The 15,291-nt window shown below is 38.7% G+C and overlaps 1 protein-coding gene across 1 annotated transcript; it reads left to right on the forward strand.

The window, feature by feature from the left end:
• Nucleotides 1–1,907: 1,907 nt before the first annotated feature.
• Nucleotides 1,908–12,719, forward strand: LOC149002463 (Leucine-rich repeat protein kinase family protein). The gene is made up of 3 exons (XM_089137051.1): nucleotides 1,908–3,834; nucleotides 4,644–6,197; nucleotides 11,687–12,719. The coding sequence occupies exons 1-3, from the start codon at nucleotides 2,937–2,939 to the stop codon at nucleotides 12,274–12,276; spliced, it is 3,042 nt and encodes a 1,013-aa protein (XP_088993177.1). The 5' UTR covers nucleotides 1,908–2,936; the 3' UTR covers nucleotides 12,277–12,719.
• Nucleotides 12,720–15,291: the final 2,572 nt, after the last annotated feature.

The following is a 15,291-nucleotide window of genomic DNA, read 5'->3' on the forward strand; positions in this document are numbered from 1 at the left end:
TTTACGATCCTTCCCGAGGGAAGGTTAGAAAACCACTTTTGTGCCGCTCCAGTTAGAGATGATCCAAAAACCCCGCATAAAATTTCATCGAATTACCTGAAAGCGCCATGGTCTGTTGGTAATAGCCAATGTGAGCTGTTGGATCTCCGGAACCATCGAATGTTGAGAAGGTAGGCAAACGGAAGTTATGGGGAAACCGATATCCCGCGATTGGCTCAGCAAAAGGAGTCTTCCGAATGACTGAGTAAATATCCTCAGTTATTCTTCCCTCAGCCAATTGCCCTAACTTCTCATTGATGTTGGCCAATTCTTGACCAATCTGGGTCGGGTGATCTTCAGCAATACGATCACGACCTCGATTAACACGATCATCACGTGCTACTCGATCATCACGAACAGCCCGTCCTTCATGAACGTTTCTCTCGTCACGAACTGCTCGATCATCACGAACGGTTCTTCTGACAGTGGGTGAGTGAGTTCTTACCCCAGAATCCAACCTTGTATTTGAATCGGTTGTACTCTCTTGCGGTCTATCGAACCGATCGCCTCGCCTTAGTTGATCATCAATCCTCCGAAGTCCTCGATCTCCTTCACGAAAATTCTGATCAACATTCCGGTCTTCAGCCATTCTTTGGTCACATGGCAATGCACGTCTCCCCGAATCGTGTTGATCAGGTTCTTGTGGTAAAACCACTCGTCTGGTGAGCAAGCGGAGTGCTTGGCTCACCTCCAAGAGTTGAATCTTTACCTGATCCAATTGATCTTGGATTGTATCAGGAGGATTACGTCCTCCCTGGCCCTTATCCACTTCGATAGGATTTTGGCTTTCCTGGGGAATATCTGGATTATTCACCCCAGTGTATCCGAACACCGGAATTGCGTTGTGCGGCGACTGCTGCTGATCTAGTCACCATGGCTTTTTCAAGTCTTTCCCACAGACGGCGCCAAATGATGCGTCCAAAATCTGCTCAGCCCTTGGATCTCCACGTAATGTCCTGCAAAACAAAAGCGTCAGATGTGGCCCGACCGTTGGGGTCGGGAGTCCACCTCCGAAGGCTAAGTCAGTTGATGAACTTAATCACAAACGGCTCTGCTAGAAGCACAGAGCTAATGAATGAAGAAACGGGAAAGGTGATCTAGATAGCAGGACGCTGATAGTTGAGGTCTATCAGTATGTATCTGAATCTGAGTCTCAGATAATATTTTCCTTGATCGATTGATCCGTCCCTCACCTTGTATAGTAGTGAGGTTTATATAGAGTGTACCTTCGAATCTCCTTCGTTGGATGCACTCGAGCCTTCTTCGGGTAGTCGTTGGATCTTATCAATAAGATCCGTTGAGCGATAGACTTCTACTAGTTTGGGCTAGTAGAGGACTCCTGAGATAACCGTTAGGTTATGCGATAGTTATCCCTTTGATGATGATGATTATCCGCAGCCGTCAGTTTGAGTCTGCTGTCATCAGGGTGATTACCCTAATCCATAAGTAAGATTAGGGCACGCTTGCAGCAGAATAATCTTTCTTCTTCAGCAAGCCTTCCTCTGGATCCGGTTCGCTCGGGAGCGATTCGGTTTTCTCCGTCTCGACCGCGGTCGAGGGTCGGACCAGGTATGAACCCGGTCTGATCATAAACTCTCCATATCACGAAATGGTAAAAATCTAGTGTTTCTATCCCTATTCAACATATAATATAACTCATCCAGAATTTTTGAAATCAAAACATTTTCTAGATATGGCACAACCCACTCAACCAGCTCAATTTTTGCTTTCTATTGAAAGGAGCAAGTGTACCTAACCCTGACAATGGTGTGCTCCTCTCGGTAGGGTTGGTTTCTTTATCCTTTCCTCTCTTTTCTTATTATTATTATTTTTTCTACATTCAAAGACACCGGTTTAGTTAGGTGTGTTCTATAGCTCAACTGGTTTGGGTAACTTTATCTGTGACTCTCATATGCATCTTGGTCTCAAAACCGTTGGATTAAACGTTGATTTGCCCCCAATGATAGCAAATTCCATTGTGAGTTTAATGAGCCCTTGAAGTACTACATCAAAAATTAATGAGCTCTTGAAGTACTACATCAAAACCGGACAGCCAGATTTTGTAGATATCTGAAGAACGAACTAATTCCGCACTAGAAACTAGAAAGGATGGAGGAGAGTGAATCGGTACAGTGAGGACTGCGGAAGCGAGGAGAGGTTGCGAGAAACCAGAGTGCCTAGTCAATGTGTTCTCTGCAACTTAAACATTTCCTTGAGAATTTGTTTCCTTCTATTATTTCCATTTGTCTTATTAAGTAATTTAAAGTCTTTGAGATTCACTTTTGTAGTCAACACAAAAAGAGTGTAAGATTTGCTTTTTATCTTTTTGTTTTATACCTTTCTTTTGGGTTTTTCTAAGTCTCACCAAACCTTTTTGATCTGCATTTAAAAGTGAGTTTTGCAAAATCTGTTATAGACCCATTATTGCCTCATTATGGGCATTTTGATTCAGTATAGTTCCAGCTAGGCTTTCTACTGAATTTGCTTTGGAGACTGTTTCTTCTGTAAAAATTTCCCCTCTACTTCTTGCTTCTTCTGGTTCCAAGTTCATTTCATTGTTGAAGATGTAGATTCTCTGTAAATTGTATTTTCCTCTCCTTTCTTTACTCTGATTTTTTTTCTGGTTGGTGGTAGAGGTTATCACCATTTCCGTTTGTTCAACATTCAAGTAATTTTGCTCCCATTCTGTTGGTTGGTATGGTACTTATTCTCAGCTGGGTTTCAGGTTTCGTTGCTCATACTTACTTGGTTAATGCTGGTTTATTGAAAATGTGTGGTTGCATTCATGCTTTCCCTTCTCATTTTGGAGGGTTCCTACAAGTTGGAGTCTAAAGCTGAAAAAAGTTCTACTTCTTACTCTTTTCTACCTTTTGGGGTTTTGCTTGCTGGAAAGGGGAATGCAGTCCACTTGTTTGATTTTCTTCCTGTTGTTTGAACTTGTTCTTGGGAAATTGGACTCAGATGCTCTTTTGGAGTTGAAGAAAGGAATTGAAAAGGATCCTCTGGGGCGTGTGCTTAATTCTTGGGATGGAAGCTCTGTGGCATCGAATGGGTGCCCTCAAAATTGGTATGGTATCAGTTGTAGTGAGGGTCAAGTCACATCAATTACACTGAATGACCTGGGGTTGATCGGACGTTTCCAGTTTTCTGCGCTTAGTGGTCTGAAAATGCTACGGAACTTGACAATTTCAAACAACCAGTTGTCTGGGATTATCTTGGGAGTTGGCTCTATTGGGTCGCTGGAAATGTTGGATCTTTCACGCAATTCGTTCCAAGGGTCAGTTCCAGACTTGAAGAATTTGAAGAATTTAGTTCTTCTTAATCTCTCCTCTAACAATTTAGGTGCCTCGATTCCACCTAGTTTTGGAGAGCTGAAGCAGCTGAGTTATCTAGATTTGCGTTCCAATAGCTTTACTGGAGATATCAGTGATCTTGTCATGCAGCTGCAGAATGTGATCTATGTGGATATCAGTGACAATAAGTTCTCTGGATCTCTTAATTTCGATCTCGGGAACTCCACATTTGTTTCAACAGTTCAGTATTTAAACCTCAGCCACAATGCCTTGGCTGGAGAGCTGTTTGCTCGTGATGGTATGCCTTACTTTGACCAATTGGAGGTATTTGATGCCAGTTTTAATCAGCTTACTGGTCAGATCCCATCCTTCAATTTTGTAGTTTCTCTTCGGATTCTGCGGCTTCACAGCAACCACTTCTCTGGGTCTCTCCCGGAAGCTTTACTGCAGGAAAGCTCGATGCTTCTAGCTGAGCTTGACCTCAGCCTTAACCAGCTCAAGGGTGAGTCGATTCTAATATCTTCTATTTTCATTTCATCAGCACTGACAAACAGTTCTCAGATGCTTGAGGAAATAATGACAATCATTTTCAGATATTTTCCAACCAAATTTGTGTTGCTTATTTAGCTTTGTTTACTTGGCCTCATAGCCATCATAAAGTCTGTGAGGACTTACCCTAGTTTCAGGGAAGTGGATAACAACATGGAAACTGGTGGATGAGATTTTTTTAAAAAAAAAAGGTAAATATAAGTTTTGTCAATTGATAATCTAGATCAATTTCATGTAGTACGAATTCTGTCTTTCTCACTAAACTCACTCTTTTATAATAAATCCCTACATATTGAGACCTCTAAAGCTGAGAAAATATCAACTGAAACTTTCCTTCCATCTCATCTCTTTGATGATTACTGTGTGTGACAAATACATAGATAAATAGACACATATGCATGTTAAGATACTTTCTGAAAAGTAGTCACCAGTACAACAATTATCTTCTTTTAAAGAACCTGTCAATATGGAAACTTAAAATGTACAAATGCAACAATTATTAGAAAATTAAAATGTGGAAATTTTTGCATCTTTATCGTACATTTGCAAGACATGCTTCATCAGATATCATTTACTTGTCATTGCTCATGAGTAATGACCCTGTTGATATGTAATAGGACTCTGTTTCATTCCTACTGTATGGCATTTAAAATGGTTTGCAACAATTATTAGAAAACATGTTTGTTTTGAACTTTATGGAGTTGCTTACCAATGCATTTCTTCGTTGCTTTATATCCATTTTGAAACTCCTCTCATTGGCAGGTCCACTAGGAAGTATCACCTCTGTAACTCTGAAGAATCTCAATCTCTCCTCAAATAAGCTATCTGGGGCATTGCCTGTAAACATAGGGCACTGTGCTATCATTGATTTGAGTAATAATATTTTCTCGGGGAACCTGTCCAGAATTCAGACGTGGGGGAATTATGTGGAAGTTATTCATCTAAGTTCGAATGCATTGGCAGGAACCCTTCCAAATATAACTTCTCAGTTCTTGAGGCTGAACACTTTCAAGGTATCCAACAACTCATTAGAGGGGTCACTTCCAATGGTATTGCGAACATACCCAGAACTAACTGTGATTGACCTCAGTCTCAATCAGCTTAATGGGTCTCTTCTACCAGGATTGTTCAAATTAACAGATTTAAATCTTTCAGGGAACAGCTTCACGGGTCCCATCTCGCTTCAAGATATTGCCTCCATGTATCCCACCCGAAATTTGAGTATGGTGTCCCTTGATTTGTCAGCGAACTTATTAAGTGGTATTTTGCCGGCCGAAATCAGTAAATTCCATAGCTTGCTCTATCTTGATTTATCTCACAACAACTTTGAGGGAAGCATCCCAGTTGATCTGCCCGATGAGCTTACAGAATTCAATGTTTCTTACAACAATCTATCTGGTATTGTACCTAGCAACTTGATGAGGTTCCCTGATTCTTCATTCCATCCAGGAAATATCTTACTTTTGTTTCCTAACTCATCTTCCTCGTCAACAAATATTCCTGGGATTCCTTTTCAGCGAAAGCATGTTTCTCATATGAGACCTGCTATCAAAGCTGTTCTAATTGTAGGTTTGGTTAGTGGGGCTGCTGTGATAGCTCTATTGGCCTTCATCATTTACTATAGATTCTGTACAGAAGAATGTGGAGAGAGACGGACAAGCAGTCCAAATAAAATACTGGGAAGAAAAGATGTCCCAGAGGGAGGATCTCCTCTTCATATCCATGGGCTTCATGAAAAAGCAGATCCAGCTCCACCATCATCAAACATTCCTCCAGAGCATTTATTTTCTTCACAAAAGGGAACTATGCATGAGCATGGGAGCACATCAGTAGTAGGAGTATCAGGTCTGGGCGCTACTGAGGTAGTAATGAAAGAGCAAGTGGTATCTCCTCCTCTGTCTGTCTTCTCATTCTCATCCTCATCCCCTCCCAAGGATCCACATCTATCTGAGAATCCCAATGTGTTCAAGGTCTGTAATCCAGATAGATTTGCTGGAGATCTACATCTCTTCGACAGCTCACTTATGTTCAGTGCAGCAGAGCTTTCTCGTGCACCAGCAGAAATTCTTGGTAGAAGTTGTCATGGTACAACCTACAAAGCTACACTTGACAGTGGTCTTGCATTGGCTGTGAAGTGGCTTAGGGAAGGTATAGCAAAAGGCAAAAAGGAATTTGCAAGGGAAGCAAAGAAGCTAGGATGTATAAGACATCCAAATATAGTTTCCTTCAGGGGTTTCTACTGGGGTACAAAGGACCATGAGAAGCTTATTATATCAAATTACATCAATGCATCTTGTTTGGCCATCTACCTTTATGGTAATACTTTCATCCTCCTCTGCTATTTATTGAAATTCATCCACTTGAGAAATCTACTTATTTCTTTGACAAAGTGAGGCCGATATTTTAAACGATGACTCAGAGATAGTCTTAAAGAAGGCCTTGGATCAAATCAAAATGGTTCATCTTTGGGTTGATTCGGTGACATTCCAAATAAGAGCTTGAAATGTGTGGCTGCATTTTTGTTATTTATGAACATCAATTCACTCTTATCCTTTTCTGGCATGGATATTTCACTATTAGTTACATATGTGTTGTTTCTATCTAATAATTTTTTGAACTTTTGAAACATGTACCTAGTTATCTTTATAGGACAGCTTTCCAGCTTTGTAAATGTGATTATTTGTAGAACTTATTCATACTAACAAAGATCTAATTCAGCCATCTTCTAATAAAAAAGTCATAGATCTTTTTCTTTTATTCAACATCAATCATATGCACCAATAGGACCAAATGGTTCAGAGCTCAAACGGCTGGGTTGGATGGTCATGAAAAATTGATGATAGTTTAAATGGTTTTGTTCCAGTTTTTCTCTACACTTAGCCAATAACAATGCCAGATTTTGAGTGTGTGTTGATCATGTTCTGACAAGTGATCCAATTGAAAAGATCTCGAAGGTCAGCTGCAAACCGGGTCATCAAACTGGACCAACAATAGACTAATTTGTTTAGAGGTTATTTACTTGTGTGGGTTATGTGTTTAGCACTTTTGGGTTTACTGTTTTAATGGGCCAATTCTATATCCTCAGAGATTTGGGATGTAGGATTCATACGAGATTATTATTAGTTTCTATTTAGGAAGTTTTATTTATTTTATTAGTGTTTCACTGAGACTGGATAGGTGTTATGCACTTCCTTCAATGCATAGGGGTTTTACATTTGCAAATTTTCATTGAATTTTAAACAAAGAGTAGGGGACAATATTCACTACAATGATTTGAAGAATTCGTTAACCTTATGCTTGCTGATCTCAGCTATATTCAGAGCTCCCCTCTTGTGAGTGCAGTGAAGCCACGGGTGGGATGCCAAGTTGGACTGGTGAGATGCCAGTCAAGTCCTTGGTGGGAAGCCTGGTTCAGTGTATATTCTTTTTCTTGGAGTTTCCGTTCTAGTCACTTCGTTTCCATATCTACTACTTCTGCTTCCTACTTTCTGTTTTATTTACATTTCTTATTTATGGACTTCAGGTTTTGTTTTCTGCCGCTTCTAATTTTGTGTTTCTAAATCCATTCTGTTTTATAATTTGAGATCTTCCAACCTAACTGTCAGATTCATTTATGGTTCTGGCAATCCATTCCTCACACCTAGTAAGCCTTGTGATCAAAGCTGCGACCTGATACAAATCATCCTTTGACCAGGTTGCTGATATCTTCTTATGAAGGGTTATAGAGACATATGCTGTTCTAGAACTTTCTAGGCCTTGTACCCAGCTCTTGGTAATTAGATAGCTGTTATTTAGTAATAGAGTGATGAAGGGCACCAGAGCCACTATGTTGTTGGGATGATTTTGAGGGCTACTGAAGTTTATTATTGGTTGAAGTATGTTCATGCAGATCTGATAGCCAGTTTCTCTTTTCATAGCTCCTTACTGTTCTCCAATATAGCCATTGTATTCAGTTTGTTTTTTGGCAATCCATTCTTCACATTGACTAGGCTTTGTTGTCAGAGTTGCAGCCAGATCCGATCATCCTTTGACCATGTCTCTGATATTTCTCTTTTGTGGATTTATTGAGAAGCCTGCTGTTCTCGATCTTTATAGGCCATTGGGTAATTAAATAACCATTATCTGGTATTAGAGCTTTCTAGAGATAACTGAGCCACTATGTTGATGGGATGCTATTGAGGTTGCTGAATTGTACCTCTAATTGAAGGATGATTTTGCAGTTATGAATCAACATAACTATAAACTAGCGAATGATCTTTTTCCAGACAGAGAGTTTGATATGGTTCAGAAGGATAAGAAATATAGTTTAATTTTGACTGTCCTATGGGTTATATGGAGTGAGAGTTTAATATTAATTGTTTTAGGCAAATATTTTAAGCCTACATTTAAGGGATGTACGGCCTGTATGATATTAGTGCCAGTCTATTTTAATCAATTGTATTCTTTATTTAGTGGTGTTTCTAGAAAGGTGCATAGATGTCCTACATTCCTGCCATTGGTTTCTGTTTTCTAATCTTCAAGAATAGTCTTTCATGGAAACAGCCTCTCCGTGAAGTGGAGGTAAGGCTGCATATATTTGCTCTTCCCAGGGCTGCAGTAGCAGGAGCGTCATGCAATGGGATTCTCTAGCACAGTTTCTATTTGGAAAAAAATATTCAGGTTGCAAGGAGTTCATTCCATGCATTGTAGTTTCTTATTTTGCTTATTTTTGTGTAGTATAAATAAAGAGCAGGGGGGTTTCTACCCATTGCATTTTTGTCTGTTGCAGTGCGGGAGATATCCGCATGGCTCCGAAGGCATGACACATGGACATTATCCAACAATGCACATTTGCAAAAGGGGTTTTAAGTGATGTTTGATGTCAAAAAAATCCTTAAATTTACAGAAGAGACCCTCTTCCAAATTTACCAGAATCATCAGGTATCGCGTATTTCGGCGGTGGCAGAGAAAAGGATTCTGATGAAGATAATAACAGAAAGCAGCGGCATGAGAGGCTATGGGACAGCCAGATGGGTCCTAGTGTCACCTCATGGCGGTGGAGAACGAGGGCTAAGAGGAGATGAAGGTACAAATGTTAATTTAGGCAACAATAGAGGTAAATAGTATGACCATTTAGAAACCCAGGATTGTGTCAGACCCAATGATTGAGGTATGCTCAAATTGTTGTGATTCCCATACTTTCTCAGACAGGATCGAGTGACAGGATCGAGTCGATTAGCTTGGTCTCTGCTTCTGCATTCAATTGGACTTGAAAGTTGCTACTTCTGTCCACAAACAACAATTGATAGATGAAAACCCAATTTCTCAATCGTTTGATTATGAGGAAAAGAGTAGCAGAAAAGTAGATCTGACAAGAACCGGAATGAGGGAATTCTGGGTCTTTTGAGCACGACATGAATGGGGTAGAGATTACCAAAGATACACAAAGACACGGAGCTGAAAAAAGAGTTTATAAAGGAGAAACAATCTATGGTTCTTCTGAATCATGAACTCACACCTAAGTACCTGAAAGGGGTTTGGAGCTGCTTGGTTGAATGGCATATGATGAATTGCTTCTTCTCTGCTTTTGTTGTTTGGCTTTGTTTCCGGGATTATGGTGTGAGCCAATTGGGGATTTATGGTAGGAATGTCCTTTTGGAAGAGGGTCTCTTTTGTAAATTTAGAGATTTGATGTGTTAAATATAAATTTGACATAAAATTTCACTTAAAAACTCCTGTGAATATATGTCATTCATCAAAAATGTCCACATGTAACTGGGAGCCATGCAGCAGCAAACAAAAATGCTATACCACCTAGTTATTTGAACAATATTTTAAGCTTAAGTCTTGCTGATTTGAGTGAGATTCAATAACTCCTTTGCAATGAGATTTGATAAAGCCTTTGGTGTGATGCCAAGTTGGACTGGTGAGATGTGAATTCAGTTCTAGGCAAGGTACGGAATTTCGCCGAAACTTCAGGTTTCCCTACCTGGCGAAACCACCAAAATTTTTCCGAAATTTGGGAATGTTTTGATGGAATTTCGCCTCCCTAGTTTCAAGGATTATTTGTTGTAATTTTGGGCTGGTTTTTTGTGTCTAGCCTAATTTAAGGCCAATAAACGCACTGGGAGTATTATTTTTTGCCTAGAACCTAACCTAAAGTGGTGTCCTTGATTGGCACATGCCGACTATATGCGGGCAAAACTAGAAGTCTGGAACATGAATTTTAACCAATGTAAATATTATTTGCAAGACAATACTAAGATTTTCATTAAAATGCAACAACACAAATAACAAGTATGTGTTGGATTGGATCCATCCCCTGGGTCATTGAGGAGTACTTTGAATACTGAACATAGCATGCCATGACATGGTACGGATAAAGTTATCCATATAGTCCGTCGCTGGCATAACTAGTTGTGCTAGTATTAATGGATATCCAAAGATGGAGTCACAAATAATGCACTTGATCCATCTCTATACTCATGCAGACATGCTACTACAATTAAGAAATAAACTCCCATATGCTCCACTATATCCATATCTATAGCCATAAGCCTTGTGTGGTACAAACCCTTGGAATTTTCAAAATTTCATTGGAATTTTTGAGATTTCAATGAAATTTTCGGAATCTCACTGAAATTTCAGCAAAATTAGCAAAATTTCGGCAAAATTAACGGAACTAGCGGAATTCAGGGAAATCTAAGACTTTCCATTTTTACCCATGTTTTGCATCACTAGGTAGCTTATTTTTTTTGCCCAGTTTCAGTGATGTTTCACCAATATTTCCTGCCATAGCTCTGGGTGGGAATCCTAGTTCATTCTTCATCAGTTCTGGTGTAACGGTTCTTTCCTCTTCTATTTGCTATTTCTATTCCTTTATCGTAATATTGTATTTCATTCACCACTTATCATTTTGTTTACAAATGTTATATTTTCACTTTAGTTGCTGGATTCTGATTTTAACCTTAGGTATCTAAATTTTATCTATGATATCTAAATTGTATCCACTTTCATGTTATTTCTGTTAACTCAGTGTCTGGTCAATGTTCAATAAGAAGTACAGACTTTATACTGTTTCTTGGAGATCTCAATACTCTCCTTCTAAAGCTTTTGCATATGAACTTTTCAATTTTTTTTTTATTTATTTATTTTTTTTTTTTTGGGGGGGGGGAGTGAAATTTAGGATATGAACATCAAATATATGATGCAGGTACTGCTGTTGAAACTTTTAATAATTGCATACACACATCCTGGAAATTTCTTAGTTTTAGTTGCAAATCCTATGGTAGTTCTTTTTTCTGAAATTTCCCCCATTTCAGTCTTTCCACTCAGACCATTCTTCAGTAGCTTATTTTTAGTCAGCAAATGAGGATGGGAAATACATCTGGTGTCCTAATCTTTTATCCAGTTTGTCTGGGTGCTGAAAGCCTGAGGTTACTACGTCTTGGCAGCATTTTGATCAGGGAGATGCATCCTATAGACCTATTCCTAGATTGAGCCTGTTGAGTACATGAGCTGTAGACTTCCCTATGGGCCTGCCGCATTTATTTTCAGATCATTCACGAAGATTGGAGTATGGTGGATGAACTATATAAGCACATGATCCATTAACATGTACAAAGAGAATCTGCAAAAAATTGTGAAGTTGTAGATGATTCTGGTCGTTCAACCTGACCAAGTGCATTAGAACTTAATTTCATATTAGAATGAATTTGATCATTTCTCTACCCTCTTCTTTGGTGGTGGAACTCAGATTTCTCATCCCAAAATGTTATTTTGATGTACTATGGATAACCAGATTCTGAACTTTCCGAGTTTTGCAGATAATGAGCCAAGAAAATTCTCGCCACTGTCCCTTGATCAACGTCTCAAGATCGCCACAGATGTAGCTCGCTGCCTCAACTATCTCCATAGTGAGAGAGCCATTCCTCATGGCAACCTTAAATCAACCAATATTTTATTGGAACCTCCTAGTTTGAATGTACTCCTTACCGATTATAGTCTCCACCGCATAATGACAACGGCTGGAACAGCTGAGCAGGTTCTGAATTCAGGTGCTCTTGGATACCGGCCACCCGAATTTGCTAGCTCAAGTAAGCCATGCCCATCATTAAAGAGTGATGTGTATGCTTTTGGAGTAATTTTGTTAGAGCTCCTGACCGGAAAAAGTGCCGGAGAGATAATAACAGGGCATCGAGGGGTGGTTGATCTGACAGACTGGGTAAGATTATTGGCAGCTGAAAACCGCTCGGCTGAGTGTTTTGACAAGCTGATTGCTAGTACCAGTAGTGTCAAAGACCTGACAAGAGGCTTGGATCAAATGCTACAGGTGGCTCTAAGGTGTATTCTTTCAGCCTCTGAAAGACCTGATATGAAAACAGTATTAGAAGAACTCTCCTCTATAGTGTTGTAAAATGTCTCACTTGCAAGTCTTTTGTGAGCAATCACTAAATAATAATTCCTAGTAGTAGTTTCATACAAACATCTTAATTATTATTATTATTATTATTATTTTGGCCTGTATCCTTCTCCCTTTGATTGATATAAACTGATTTTGAGAATAGTGTGTTAGGATTCAATTTTTTATTTTTATTCATTTTAAGATATAGCCGTTGATTTGAGTTTGATTGTTCATCCACTGTTTTCTTTCTCTACCAAGTATCGATCAATTTTTGCAAATTCTTCAAAAAATAATTTTCCTTTGTCTATTTTTTGAGATCTCATTTTCTTCATCTAGACCCGCATACATTGAGTGAAGTTGTTTCCTTTCCCGTCATCCACCAAGTTGTATTTTTTTTTCTTTCCACTGGTTAATTCTATAATTTGTACAAGAACATCTTGGCCTCGCTACAACATTTGACCGAACCGTTTGATCTGATCAACTCCTAAATCATGAGACACTTTATCAATAGCCAACTCACCTTCCACGTGCAGAGGAGCCTACACATGGGTTCACTCAATTGAATGCATGGTAGACTTTAACTTCTCATAAACCGAATTTTGAGAATCCTCTCTTATAAATTGCTTTGGGTGAGCCTCCTTTTTTGGCAACATGTTTATCATTCTATTATTTTAAAATCTTTTATATTTTTAAAATTTAAAACTTTGAAGTCTACTTCATCATCTATCCCTTCCTGTGAATTATTAGAATTCATGACAGCTAAAATAACATTCCCTTAAATTTGGTGATAAACTCTTGTATTCATTTTTTTTATAAATGTATGTAAAATAAAGAAGAGCATGATAATTAATACTAAGTTCTCACTTTTGTCTCATGTGACTGGGGAAAGCGCATACATGCGGCGGGACCATTGGGACTGCGTATAGAAAATTGGATGGATAACTCTCTAATTGATTGGTGCCAAAACATGGGCAGTCAATTAAACAACATCAACAACTTTTAGGGGTTTATGTCCACCTTCATTATAACTTGTTATTTCATATGGCAGGAAAGGAATGAAACGGTATTCAATCATAAAGCTTCTAACCCCAACTAGGTGCTCGGGAAACTAACGTCTTGGATAGGGGCTTTAAAACCACAAAGGGAGGAAGAGAATACTAATACTTACAGTCATCATAACTGTGGGAATAATTATAAATTTGGAAGAAAATCTATGCAACAATAAACTAATAACTGATAAATGTATTTTGTTGTGTGAAGGTTTCCTAATCAACAACTAGGGATCGTAGGATGAAGCGTGGGAATATACAAAGACAGACATATACAATATGTCAATTATGGAAAGCAAAAGACGGAAGGTGTAGTGAAGGCGATGCTTGATGGACTTTAGATTGGAATGTCAACAGCTTCACAACGTGGGTTAAGTATAGATGAGATATGGACAAACAATCCAAAAATCGCTCATCTATTACTTAAGCTTACAAAACTAAAGTGACCTCTGCCAGAATTAACAAGTCTTTTGGATTTAGCCAAAACCACAAAAATGGTTAAATTTGATATTTTCCCAAACAGTTCACTCCAGATGCGTTTTGAATATTTTGCTCATTTAGCTTTTAATCAAGAGGATTACTGTAATAACATTATATGTAGTCCTTGTAAGTGTTTCCAGACTTAATTTTAATATATCTTCCTTTTCTTCGATTAAAAAAAAAAATTCTCAGTTTTCTGGCATATATTATTGATTTAAGAGTCAATCTTTCTTTTTGAAAGAAAAGCCAAGAGATCTAGAACTGCTGAAATTTGACTTGTGGGCTGAGGATGAAAGAACCATCGTTTCTTGATTTGGGAGCCCACCCATGTGTGGGAGTTTATGATTTTTGTCAAAAACTGTTGGAAGCACATGGGGTTGGTGGGGGACAGCAATTCACGAGTGGGAGTCTTAGGAGAGGATGTCAACTGGTGACAGTCGACTGGGGGGGTCAGCCTTCCAATGTAAATTCATTAAGAAGGGAGTTTCGGTTGGTGATAAGCAATCTAGTAGATGGATTTATCACGATTACAGCTCTCAATGACTCAGCTGGGAATTCAAATCCTGTAAACCCTATGCGATTTGAATTGGAATAGGAAATGAACCAATCCGGTCTGGTTTATTAATGGATCCAACCTAAGTGTGTCAATTACGTATCAAAACCGTTTAACCTTACCGAACCGTGCCATCTAAAACCGCACCGCACCGTACCGTTCAAAATTCGGTATGTATGTACCGAAACCGAATTTCTTCGGTACGGTTTCTGTTTTAGGTACTCATACCGTACCGAAACCGTACCGAATTAGTACCGTACCAAATTAAGGAATATAAATTGTAATTTTACAATTAAAACACTTTACCTTTACCATATCCCTAATTCCCTATTTCAATTTTTCGTTTCATCATTCACTCCTCTTCTTAGATTTACTTGTTTTATCTATTTTAATTTCAAATTCTATCGATTGGTTGATCACAATTTCATTAGGATCTTAATGAATTAATGACAAAAGTGGTAAAGTTCATTCGTACCAAAATTGTACCGCGCTAGATACCGTATTTAAACCGTTTTCCCATACCGATTTAATACCGAAACCGTACCGAACCGTTTTTGTAAATACCGAAACCGTGTCATACCGTTTAAATTCGATACGCTACGGTTCTGGTTTTCGGTATTCAAAGTTGGTACCGTACCGAATTACCAAAACCATACCGATTGACACCCTTAATCCAACCTATCTTAAAACCTCAAAAGTTTGGAGTTTAGATCACCTCCCCATCATGGGAGAACAATATGCTCTCCTAACAGTTTCTAGCCATACAATAAGGGATGGGACCCATATGGGCCCACTAAGATTTTTACTTCAGATTTTTTGTAATATTAGATATAAGCTCAACCCCTATTAGTGGTTCAAAATCGTCAAAGGAGCACATTATTCTCCCTTACAGGGAGCTAATCCGGACTCAAAAAGTTTGGCCCTATTGACAGATTGAGAATCACT

Source organism: Hakea prostrata, chromosome 10, assembly GCF_041222555.1.
Source record: "Hakea prostrata isolate BN-2017 chromosome 10, UWA_Hpros_2, whole genome shotgun sequence".
Taxonomy (NCBI): domain Eukaryota; kingdom Viridiplantae; phylum Streptophyta; class Magnoliopsida; order Proteales; family Proteaceae; genus Hakea; species Hakea prostrata.